At 50.7% G+C, this 12,149-nt stretch overlaps 5 protein-coding genes across 5 annotated transcripts; 3 read left to right on the top strand and 2 right to left on the bottom strand.

Moving 5' to 3' along the window:
• Nucleotides 1–243: 243 nt before the first annotated feature.
• PENARI_c003G04302 (uncharacterized protein) lies at nt 244–2,378 on the top strand (the record flags this gene model as incomplete). The annotated part of the gene is made up of 8 exons (XM_022628295.1): nt 244–486; nt 555–583; nt 639–678; nt 729–1,011; nt 1,060–1,173; nt 1,227–1,555; nt 1,604–1,999; nt 2,055–2,378. The coding sequence occupies 8 exons, from the start codon at nt 244–246 to the stop codon at nt 2,376–2,378; spliced, it is 1,758 nt and encodes a 585-aa protein (XP_022491693.1).
• A 600-nt stretch (nt 2,379–2,978) lies between these two features.
• On the top strand, nt 2,979–3,716 carry arfA (putative ADP-ribosylation factor; the record flags this gene model as incomplete). The annotated part of the gene is made up of 4 exons (XM_022628676.1): nt 2,979–3,126; nt 3,199–3,443; nt 3,503–3,568; nt 3,624–3,716. The coding sequence occupies 4 exons, from the start codon at nt 2,979–2,981 to the stop codon at nt 3,714–3,716; spliced, it is 552 nt and encodes a 183-aa protein (XP_022491585.1).
• A 632-nt stretch (nt 3,717–4,348) lies between these two features.
• On the top strand, nt 4,349–6,778 carry PENARI_c003G06252 (DUF3405 domain-containing protein; the record flags this gene model as incomplete). Its single annotated transcript, XM_022628433.1, has 1 exon — nt 4,349–6,778. The coding sequence occupies one exon, from the start codon at nt 4,349–4,351 to the stop codon at nt 6,776–6,778; it is 2,430 nt and encodes an 809-aa protein (XP_022491369.1).
• A 927-nt stretch (nt 6,779–7,705) lies between these two features.
• On the bottom strand, nt 7,706–8,298 carry PENARI_c003G04871 (uncharacterized protein; the record flags this gene model as incomplete). Its single annotated transcript, XM_022628340.1, has 2 exons — nt 7,706–7,738; nt 7,828–8,298. The coding sequence occupies 2 exons, from the start codon at nt 8,296–8,298 to the stop codon at nt 7,706–7,708; spliced, it is 504 nt and encodes a 167-aa protein (XP_022491559.1).
• Nucleotides 8,299–9,170: 872 nt separating this feature from the next.
• Nucleotides 9,171–11,725, bottom strand: PENARI_c003G12200 (uncharacterized protein; the record flags this gene model as incomplete). The annotated part of the gene is made up of 4 exons (XM_022628844.1): nt 9,171–9,178; nt 9,357–11,152; nt 11,343–11,625; nt 11,701–11,725. 4 exons carry the CDS (start codon nt 11,723–11,725, stop codon nt 9,171–9,173), a joined length of 2,112 nt encoding a protein of 703 aa, XP_022491405.1.
• Nucleotides 11,726–12,149: the final 424 nt, after the last annotated feature.

Genomic DNA, 12,149 nt, shown 5'->3' on the forward strand with positions numbered 1-12,149 from the left:
TATTCTTCTTATTTCCAGGTTTCTTGATTTGTGTTGATTTGACTTAGACCGGCAGGTATATGTACAGTATACTCCTCGTCCGCACGGGACGCTTGTATGACTCTTGCCGTGACCAGCCTTCTCCTCTACACCCTACACCCCGTGACACAACACGACCTGTCTAAATATTGTATGAACTCTGTGTTCTCCTTTATCGAGTCTTCATCTTTTTCAGCGTTTCGCATACTGTGATTTTTCTCCATCATGGCCGAAACTGTGTATTCTCGCGATCCTACAGCGCCCCTGGACTACTACTCCAGTCTGGATGGTGGGGGTCCACTGGTGGATAAATTTAAAGACATCGATGACAAGATCCAGTTTATTACTGCTATGCGCCGACTTGAGGATCCACTGACGGGGAATTTCGTGCTGGATTTTGGGAACGACGATGCGTGGTGTGCGAGCGATTTGAATACGGAGGAGTTCAAATTATTGCTTGGCAAGCCGGTATGCTTCTGATTTGGATCTGCACCCCCTGTGAATATATGAACAGGAGCTGATGGTTTACTTGACAGAGAGCCAAGTGTTTTGGTACACGGTGGATGTAAGCGCTATTGTTACTTTCCCGAGAACGAGTGCTGTCGGGCTGACTGCTACAGTAATATCTGGGCACCAGAGGAACAGAAGGAAACCATTAAGGTGAGAGGCTTCATTTCTATTTTGTGATCAGACCGAGCTAAATTAATCAGGCTATTACTACACACTACGGAGTATCAGAACGACTACAGGGGATGATGTGTACAGAGCCAGTGCGGCCTGCACCACCACCGGCAACGCCATCACCAAAGAAGAGATTCTCACAATCGCGAGACTTCGAGTCCTCAATTCATGAGATTGATGACCCCGAGAATGCGCTTAAGAATATCTCCGACCATGACCAAGCGCATGAGTCTGCATCATTCAAAAACTTGACTTTCGCACAAGTCACCGACCAGATCTGGCATTTTTCGTCTGTGGATCATGGTCCACGATGTGAGTTGGTTCCCCAGACGGGTCGAGATGCATGCTAAACAGAGTTAGACACTTGCATCGGTTATAATACTTTATTTGTGATTCCCAAGATTCCAATGCCGAATGGCAAGGGTCTTCCAGATGGAAAGAGGCTTTGGACTTGGTTAATCCAATGCGATGATGGTATGTGATTTGTGGGATATAACGTGAAGCAGAGTAGGCGCTGACTTGCCCAGGCACGATCGTTTCGATTCAAGAGAACCCGTTCCCAAGACCGGAAGTGATGCCCTTGATAGAGAAAACCAAGCCCGTTCTTGATATCGTGCGCCGAAACGTCCGATTTATCTTTGCCGGCGTGTCAAGACAGCACTTAGCCATGTCGGAAAGCGAGTCGCTAATCACAATCCGGGTACGACATTTCAACGACCTCGGGCCCGACCAAGCCAATATCAAGCAAGAGGATGGACCGAGTTTGCTCTTTTATTATATCTTCGACGACTGGGTATCAAGTTACGGTCTGATTGCGAAGCGGGAGCACAAATACGGCGTTGCGCTCGAGGAACTGGTAAGTAGCGGACGTTAGTAAATGTCGGATATAGCTGACTCTGTGCAGAGAGGCCAGATGCTTGAACGCCCGATCGTGGACCTAGTGAACGAATTGCACTGGTTGGGCCGGCGACTCGCAGTTCTCAAACGGTTATACCAGAGCTACGAACTCATTATGCGACGCCTGCTGCAGCGACAACGTATGCTCCGCGACGAAGCTCGCTCTTTCCACCCCACCGCATTCCCGTATGGTGCCACCTTTGGTGATATGGAGTTTGTCGAATTGCGCCAGTCCAGTCTTGTGAGCAACACCGGTATACCCAGTACCACGGACAAATCAGTGGGGGTGCAGTTGAGCTCGACGGCCGTGGCGCGGTTCGAACGGTTGGTGGATCGTATTAATCTGTATTGTCTGAGCGAGATTGAGAGCTGTCTCAATGAGAAGGAGTCCATGACGTTCCTGGTGAGTATTCCCCGTTTCTCAAATGTCCACATGTGGACCACTGCTGACTCCACAGAACTTCAATTTGATCGCCCTCAAAGACTCGCAAGCCGTTGAGAAACTGACCCGAATCACTATCCTGCTGGCGAAAGCGACCATTTTGTTCCTACCCGTCAGCCTGATGAGTGCATATTTCTCGACGGAACTCAAGGGCGTGAAGGGTGGATACACCAAGACGGATTACTGGGCGAGTTTCGCGGTGATCTTCGTTGTGTCCATTCTGCTGTTGACAGTTTTTGGATATGCTAGCGATACGGTGGAAGGCAGGACTATTTATCGGTCTATGGCGAAGACCTTCTTTCGGACCACACGCAGGAAGATGATGGGGACGGAAAGATGAGGATAAACACCATGACGCGTGTTGTGGGCTGGAACCATGGCTCTTTTTCTGCCCAGACGGTGAGATAAGTTCTCGGCCTTGGGGCCTTGAGGCCTGGGAGCCTGGGAGCCTGGGAGCCTGGGGGTATTTGACTTACGGGCCAACACCGTGTCCTTTTTGATACGCCCCATTCTTAGGCACCTACTTTAGTACAGTAGACAGAATAATAGCTTATTTCGAGGCTGTGTAGATAGGCAGTGATATTGTCTGATTCTCACTCTTTTTTATACTCCCCTGACGTGCTCCCACCTCACAAGGCAGTCAGATTGGGTGACAAAGCCTCCCGCGTATTTCGTAAAACAAAAATACACAATTCCCCCTTAGTCCTTAAGTCTCTTAGTCTTAATCTCTTGACACTTGACTCTCACTCTTGATTCTTCCCCTATCTCTTCCCCATCCACCTTATACCTTTTTCTGCCGGTAAGTGACTCGGTGGCTCGTGCCCGCCCCCCCCTGACCCTCTGACCGACAAGTCCACAACACGTTTTCCAACCCCTCCGCTTTTCCCTTTCAACCATATCCCTTGATATCTGACCTCAACCCAGACGTCCTTCCACAAATATGGGTATCACTTTCTCGCGGCTGTTTGACAGACTATGGGGTCGCAAGGAGATGCGAATCCTGATGGTCGGTCTTGATGCCGCCGGTAAGACCACCATCCTCTACAAGCTCAAGCTTGGTGAAATCGTCACCACCATCCCCACGATCGGTCAGTCCGCCCTTCCACCCGCGCGCTGGGTTCGCATATCCACCCCCGACATTGGAAACTGATTTGGTGCAGGCTTCAACGTCGAGACCGTCGAATACAAGAACATTCAGTTCACCGTGTGGGATGTCGGTGGTCAGGACAAGATCCGTCCTCTGTGGCGCCACTACTTCCAGAACACCCAGGGTATCATCTTCGTGGTCGACAGCAACGATCGGGATCGTATTGTCGAGGCCCGTGAGGAGTTGCAGCGCATGTTGAACGAGGACGAGCTCCGTGACGCTCTCCTCCTGGTCTTCGCCAACAAGCAGGATCTGCCCGTGAGCACCCCCGATTGATTCCCAAATCGATACATCAGACTGATTCCCCGCTTTTCTAGAACGCCATGAGCCCCGCCGAGATCACGCAGCAGCTTGGTCTCCAGAGCCTTACCCGCCGCTCCTGGGTAAGTGATCCATTGTCCCCTATCTCCCTATGGCGACCATCGCTAACCCGTCTAGTTCATCCAATCTACTTGCGCTACCACTGGTGACGGTCTGTACGAGGGTCTCGAATGGCTCGCCGATGCGCTCCGCAAATCCGGACGTGATTAAGCTATAATGCGAACGAGAATCGGGGATGTAGCGAGGAAGACAGAAATCTGCAAATGATGATGACAATGGGGAGTTCTTTGCGAGGCCATGACGTTCTTCGTAGGGGGTGTTCTGCTGGCTTGTTCTCTTCAATGGCCATTTTCCTCCTATGCTATTAGCCTCATTTGTTTTTCCAAAAATTGCTCTCTGTTTTACTTGGTCCAGAGATCTGTACAAGTATGGTAAACCGAATATCGAGGCAATGGCAAATTAGTTCTCCATTTTTAGAAACAAACTATATGCGTAACTCATTCTTGGCATTCCCTGGACTTGTTGTATTTTATAGACAAACATTGACATTGTTAGTATATTTGCTACAGAGTAGACTGCTAGTACACTGCCGGCTGTATTGTGTTGTTCCCCCACTGACGTCGTGGACAGGATACTGGGGTTTGCACACTGGGCCGATTGCCTGGCCGACGATCGCCAACAAGCCCGCCAACATACGCCTCATCGCGTGCATCCTCATTTCCCTTCAACAACCCCCCCTGATTCACGATCCTCCAGTTCTCAATCCCTATATTCGTCACAAGTAACCTCAACTAATTGAGTGGTTCACCTTGTTGTTCAATGTTGACGTCCTGCCTGGCATCATGACCGTCCAGGCGAGGAGGCACTCAGCAGCCTACAAGTCCCCATCACCCTATAGCGCCCGACAAGATACAGATATCGAAAAGCAGCCCACTCTCGGCCGCCACACATACCACCACCACCCGAGCGATGACTCCGACGACGAATCGCTAGACGACGACTCCAACGTCGCAGACTCGTACCCGCCGCCCGTCGTGACCGGCGCAGGTCTCCGTCGTGCCCAAGCAGGTGTCGGCTTTCGCGTGCCCCAGCGCATCATGCGATGGCTGTGCTTCGCTCTCTTCGCTGCGCTCGTCCTCTTCATCCTCACTCTCTTCCGCTTCACTCTCTCTGGCTCCGTGTCACAAGTCGCAGTGGAGCTGCCCAAGGTCGTGGCATCGAAGCCGCCACAATGGGAGAGCTTCCCTTTCCTGTCTCGCTATGAGGGTGGACTGTCATCGCTGGTCTCTCGCAAGGACAATGTCCCTGAGTACCCTGGCGATGGCTCTGAGGAGCTGGCCCTGCGGACGGACCAGAGCGACGAGCAGGAGGAACAGGATGCCAACAAGGTGAACAAGAGAGATCTGAGACTTAGTATGCAGAGCTCTGTGTTCAATCCTTACCCTGATTACCAATCGCCGGAGTACGTGCAAAAATATGGCGAGAAGCGGGAATGCTTCCTCGACAAGGAAAACACACTGCGGGTCCCGTCTGTCCAGAGCTACCCCGGTGTTCCAAAGGGCTTCCCGGAGCCGGCTATGGGCTCGAATACAATGTTGGGTATTCGGGATGACATGTGCTTTGACCGATTTGGTCGCCTGGGCCCTTACGGATTTGGATACGGAGCCAAGAAAGGTGGCTCTGGAGCCGGTTTGGAGGGCCATCGTGATGGTGCTGAGCGTGTGTGGGAAGACGTGCCCCCTGTTGACTTCCGGCCGGTGGATTGGGCTGGTGCGCAGAACCGCTGCCACGCAGCTAACCGCCACCGATTCAATGCGCTACCGGAGCCGCGTCTTGAGCGGTTCGTTTCCATGCCGGTGGGCGTTCCTAAAGTGAATATTCCCGAGCCTGAGGAGGATTCTCGCACGGCGCCGCCCAAGACTGGAGCTGAGAAGTTGCCGCGCACTGCGGTAGTTATTCGCACTTGGCACGACTTTGATTACTCTGCTGAGGATATCATGTACCTGCGCTCTGTGATCTCGGAGCTCTCACTCAACTCTGGTGGCGAGTATACCGTACACTTCTTGGTTCATGTCAAAGATACCAACTTGCAGATCTGGTCGGACGATGAGACTTACCAGCGTGTGCTGCATGATTCCTTGCCTGAGGAGTTCCGTGGCATGGGAACCCTCTGGTCAGAGCCCCAGATGGCACTCATGTACCCCGGTCTGGAAGAAACCAATATGCGCGGTTTGCCAATTCACGGCGTCTACCGCAGCACCTATATGCCCATGCAATACTTCGCCTTCCAACACCCAGAGTACGACTACTTCTGGAACTGGGAGATGGATGCTCGCTACACCGGTCACTGGTACCACCTCTTCGACAAAGTCGGCGAATGGGCTAAGAAGCAGCCACGCAAGGGTCTCTGGGAACGCAATGCCCGCTTCTACGTGCCCTCCGTACATGGCTCGTGGGACGATTTCCGCCAAATGGTCCGTGTGCAGACCGAAATTGGCACCAACTCAAAGAACAACATTTGGAGTGCCATGAAAGAAGGATCCGATAAGGGCAGCCCTCTTCACCAGTCAGGCGACCGATCAATCTGGGGCCCCGAACGTCCCGACGAACGAGACATTTTCGAAGTCGAAGGCGAAGGCATCCCGCCTACAAGCATGGACAAGGACCAATACCAATGGGGCGTTGGCGAAGACGCCGACCTAGTCGTCTTCAACCCCCTCTACGATCCCGAAGGCACAACCTGGATCCTGCGCGATGATGTAACGGGTTACAACCGTGAAAAGGGCATGCCTCCCCGTCGCACGGCAATCATTACCGCCTCGCGTATCTCTCGAAAACTACTCACTACTATGCACCGCGAATGCTCTCTCAAGCGCCACAGCATGTTCTCAGAAATGTGGCCGGCCACAACAGCCCTCCATCATGGCTTCAAGGCCGTCTTCGTTCCGCACGCCGTGTATGTCGACCGCCGCTGGCCGACGCGCTACCTTGAGTCCGTGTTCAACGCCGGCCGGAACGGTGCTTCGGGCGGTGCCCGTACTTCCATCTTCGGTGATCGCGAACACAACTTCCGCGGCACGACATGGTTCTACTCCGCAGGATTCTCACCAAACCTCTGGCGCCGCTGGCTTGGACTGCGAGTTGACAATGATGGCGGAGAGCAGCAGGAGCTTGCAGGCGAGGGGCGGATGTGTCTCCCCCCTATGCTATTGCACCCTGTAAAACAAGTAAATATGATCATTGATGACGGGGAGAAGGCCGAGGACCGATAATAGCCTCGCCTCCCCACCATACCCCAAGTTGCGTCTGGTTCCACACTACCCTACCCTAACTTGTATAATGCCCCCAACTCCCACTCCCACTCCCACTCCCTCCCATCCCTCACAGCGACATATTGTCAGCCACGTTTTGATCTCTTCTCATGTCCGATTTTGGTGCGAAAAAGGCGTTCCATTTGCGGTTATACGGGCCTATCTGGCTCATGATGCATTCCCGATTTTGATCCTCTAGAGTTGAAACTCTACATTGTTGTTGTTGCTGTTACTGTCTTCCGGTTCTAGCAATTAGAGACTTCCTCTAGAATGTGATTGGTCTCATTTCTGCCTAGCACTAAGTTAGGTAGAATGCAGATTCCTCTCGTTTTTCTGTTTTTTTGGTTAACGTTAGATGGATTGGATGGGATTGGTTGATGGACATCCTACGACACTGCCTACTAGGACTTGATTTTTGGTTATAGATTGGATGGTCCTATGCACATAATTCATATTTTTGGGTTCGAGTTTGGTCTCGGTTTTTCGTAATTGTGTAGTCTGGATGATTTGATTTGATTTGATCACTTAGATGAATGATAGAAATGATAGATGTCGTTAGCTAGTAGTTGAATAGATCAGATGCGATATGACATGCAATGCAGTACGCCAGAACAGAACACCATACCCAAATAGCAATGCAGATATAATGTAAAAATCAATAGAAAAGCAGACCCAACCTTCCCAACTAACCATTATCTCGATAAAGTCGGACAAGAAAACCTCACACTATGCCCACTCCTCTTATGCTTCCCACCACTATCACCACCATTCCCATTACCCCCAGAAACAGAAGAAACAACCACACTAGCAGATGGCAACCTCTTCGACACCCCCTTCCTATCCACACCCCCACCACCACCCCCATTAACGCGCGTAGTGGAAACCTCCTCAGAACAAGACCTCATAGACCCCAACGGACTCCTAGCCACAAACTCAGCCGGCGCAAAACAAATCGAACACTCATAAACGCCAGCCTCATCAAGCCCAAACTCAAGACACGTCCTACAAACCCGATGAGCACATTTAGTCAAGAGAACCTCCATAGCCTCGCCATCCCCAACGCACGTATAGCAAAAATGCGTTGGATACTTGATGCGTGGAGATGTCTGGATCATGCGGCGTTCGATTTCGCTGGCTAGTTCTTTTCCTTTCTCCACGCGTGCGCGGAGGAGGTGGACCTTTTTGCGAAGGTTTGCTAAGGTGTGCGGGTTGTAGGGGTTGTCGGCTTGGTTGGTGGTTGATTTGGTGACTGGCACTGGCACTGGCTTATGGAGGGTTGGAACAGGCTCTAGGAACATGACTGGTCGGAAACGTTGTGAGATGGGTCTACTAGCCATGCATTGTTGTTCTAGGAGCCAGCGTCGTCGGATTTGGCGGTTTAGGAGGACTGTGTAGATTATGCTGAGGGCTTGCCAGGCGCGCCATTCGGATATTGGGTCGAGAGGGGTTGGGGTTGGGTCTCTGGTTTGTGATCGGGACATTGAGACAATATCAAGTATATATCAGGTACAAGTAGAAGTAGGTTGAAGTTTTAGTTCAAGTCGTTTGAAGAGGATTGCTGTAGTTGTAGCGAGTATGCGCAACGGCCTCACAACCCTAACTTGACTCCAGTCTGAATCACAATATCGCACCAACTGCACTGGTACCTGAAGCTCCTCTTTTATACATGCAGGGACTATGCAGAAACTCAGCCACAGCCGTCGGAAATCGAAAATATAGTTTCGGCCGGAGCGCAGGTACGAGCCACAGCCCCCGATCTATGTCATACCCCAGACCGAACGTATGCGAGTAAATTGAGTCTTCTTACTGGCTAGATTTTGGACCCTTGGCCACCTTAGCCGAGCGGAGTCTTCCGGCCGATTCTGGCTGTTAGTTATACTCCTATTCCGGTGAGTTGACCCATGGATTGCGGCTCGGTGACACCGGGTTTCCGCCACCTCGGGTGAAGCCGAGGATTTCCCGCACTTTTCTCTTTCGGTTTCTTCTTTGGGTTGCTTTTTTACCCTGTCTTTTTCCTTCGGTTGGGAACTGCTTGGGAAAATTTGTTATCAGATTGCCACTCGGGGAATATAGAGTACTAGCCGCATAAAGCCTAATTATATGGGTGAAGAACTCGGGATCTCGGCTACAATTATGATCATGGATCTAGAAGGAGTTCGCTTAGATGATGTTCCTAAGTTTTTCCTTGTTACGTTTCCCTCGGAGAGCGACTTCAGATCTGGTTGCGGTCTAGACTGAGGTCCGTACCGAGGCTATGGATCTTCACGCCTCGGAGTGGACTATATGTCCGCTGTCTACTTCTCATTTCTTCGTCATTTTGAAAATACTGCCAAGTTGAAATGCAGAGACTCCACTAGTGTTCTACTATCTCTAGCTCTTTTTCGGCAATATATATCCGGACTGGTCTTTGTAATCCTTTACACCAGTCCACATGTGCCAAAACCCAACTTGTGCCAATGTATCATAAGTTATGCACCCTCTCTCACATACACAACCCGTGATGTCAACTTATCAACCCCCTCATTCCCTAACACCCCACTCTCGAACTCGGCATATCGCCAAGATGAAATCGACACTCCCTTGAACCGGAAAGTATACAGACACCTAGTTCCAGAACTCGACCCAAGACTCTTGGCAGCTATCACATACTCCCCCGGAACAGCCTCTTGACCTCTCCTTTCTCGCCACAGAGGCTCCAACTCCAAATTCTGGACAAGTATACCAGCTGACAGTTTGTCTGCCAAGTCAACTGACCAAATTTCGATTCGAGAGGTAGCGGTATCAGACGCTGTCTCGGCCAGGCGCATGATAAACCGTTTTCTTTCCTGCGGGGTTGCATGCTCAATCGGGGTATTCTCCTCGCAGAGATATTCTCTGTCGTATACAGGACTGGTTGGATACCGCGGGTAGAATGTAAGATTCCCAATGAACCCTCCACTCTCAGAAGCATTTGAACCGGCGGTTTGCTTGGTGGATCTCCATGACCCATGCAGAGCACGAAAGATTGCTGATGCGGCAGCCTTTTGTGCTGCGTCATGATGATAGGTTAGACTATCTCGCAAGTCATCCAACGTTCTCACAGCCTCCTTGTTCCAGACAGCGAGGTCTTCGTCTCGATTGGACCGTGTTGTCTCAGTGCCATAAAGATACCGAGCTGGAACAACAGGTCCAGACCGGCTATCACCCGATAGTATAGAACGTTCAATCCCCAAGTCCCTAGCAAAAGACTCCATCAATCCCACATAATCCGCCATAGGAAATTGACCACGAGCAAAATGTGGATCAGCCCGTCTAAGACTCCGAAGTCCTTCCCTCTGATCATGCGTTTGGCAAACAACAGCCTCATCCTGCCCGTACCACAGTTTCCCCAGATATCTCGCTTGCATCTCCATAACACCCCAATAAGGACCACGGTAAAACCCAACAAAACCAACATCTGGAATTTCAGAGCGGACAGTACCCCCTTTATCCAGGATCAAAGGTGAGAAGGGATCTCCTGTGGAGTATTCCAGAGCAGACAATACATCTTCTGGTAACAATGAGAGGGATTTGTAAGGCATAAATCCCGTAGCCATGACAATAGCTGCCACATTATCTATCATCACTGCATCTCCATTGGACAGTATGCACTCGACCGAAGCGAGTTTAGTATCGGGGTTCGATTTTACGGAAACAACCCGGCCCATGGCTGCTTGGATCGTCCCAGCTCGCACGAACTCGGCATAGTCATTTCCTATAGCAACCCACGGTGGCTGGACCTTCTTATCACTATCCTGTGTGAAACCCATATGACCATATCTCTCATAGTCGCTCCCAAGCAAAGTCTGGAAATAGCTGTTGGTCTGGATTGCTTTTTCTTCTGTGATAGGACCTAGCGCGTATTCGATCGAGCCAGGTGGTCGACGGGCTAGATCGTACATTGCCAAGTCCAAGGGTAGGAATGAAGCAGTTTCTTCGGAATCCTGGGGGAGATAGGTTGGGAGAGCCCAGAATGATCTTGAGTGGATGTGGTGGACTTTCGCTGCAGAGGGGTGTATTTGCTCAGTTGATAGTGCGGTTGAGGACTGGTGGAGGGCTACGGCGGATGCAGCTTCGACCCCTGACATGCTGCCGCCGATAATGACGATTTGGCCTTGGGAAGTGACATCCGTGAGATTGTCTCGCTCACGGTGAAGGGTAGAACTGTGAATGACCCGTCCAGGAAATTGATCTAGACCTGGTATATCTGGGATATACTGCTCGGCAAAGTAACCTGAGGCTATAACCAGTAGGTCAAAGTCTTCTGAAAAGACTTTATCATCAGGAGAATCGAAGTATGTCTGATCTCCATGTGCACTAGGTAGCACTGAAATCAGCATCCGCTTCACCACCACGAAGAAAATATCCCACAAACCTTTCCTTCACCCATTGAACAGTCCACTTCAAGGTCTTCCGATCCCTCACCGATCGCTCCGTCCGCACAACTCTATGCCCTAACTTTAACACATCCCGAGGAATATACCGCTCAGCATAACAAGCCAGATACCTACCAACCTGACTAGCCCTCGGAAACAACGGCAAGTCCTCACCAGGGAATACAGACCCCCAAGAAAGATCGGAAAACGCAACGGTAAAACGACTAAGATTCGTCCGCATGCGCAGATCTAATGTACCCGGCGTGCCATCAATCTTGGTATCAGAGGCTGGAAACCCTGCCGGCCATAGACCGCCGATCTCATGTCGGCTGTCAAATATGACTGGGGAGAATGTTCCTTGGGGGAAATTGTGTAGAAGGGTTTTGGCTGTGACTAGACCTGAAGGGCCGGCGCCTGGGTTGGATGAGATGTTAATGTGAGGTTATGAGATCGGGAATGGAATGGCTGTTTTAAGATATTGGAGCTTACCGATTATAGCTACCCTCTTGGTCATTTTGTCTTTACTTGTTTGTAGACGGGCATTCACTGTCTGGGATGTTCGCCCGATGTTGTTGGAGCTGTCGTTGATTAAGTTACCCCGCCTATTGATCCACTCAGTTGGACACATCGTGGGTCTGTTCTTCGCTATACTACGAAGTAGTTATATCCATGTTGGATAGTATGTGTGTGATGTATATATTATCCTTATGCTATTTAGGCACCGTTTTGTGCGTTTGGAAGTACCAATTTGTAAGGTAACATTGTACATTATAAGTTACCGGAAGCAGGGAGGTATACCCCGGCTGTCCGCAACCTTGGCAAGAGGGTCGAGTAACACCTATTTAGTAGCAAACACCTATTTTAGCACCAATCAACCAACTCCTGTGTTAAATGGAGAATAAACCGAAGACAATGATATAAGCCAAGGATCTAGACTG

This window comes from Penicillium arizonense (assembly GCF_001773325.1).
Source record: "Penicillium arizonense strain CBS 141311 chromosome Unknown PENARI_contig003, whole genome shotgun sequence".
NCBI lineage: Eukaryota > Fungi > Ascomycota > Eurotiomycetes > Eurotiales > Aspergillaceae > Penicillium > Penicillium arizonense.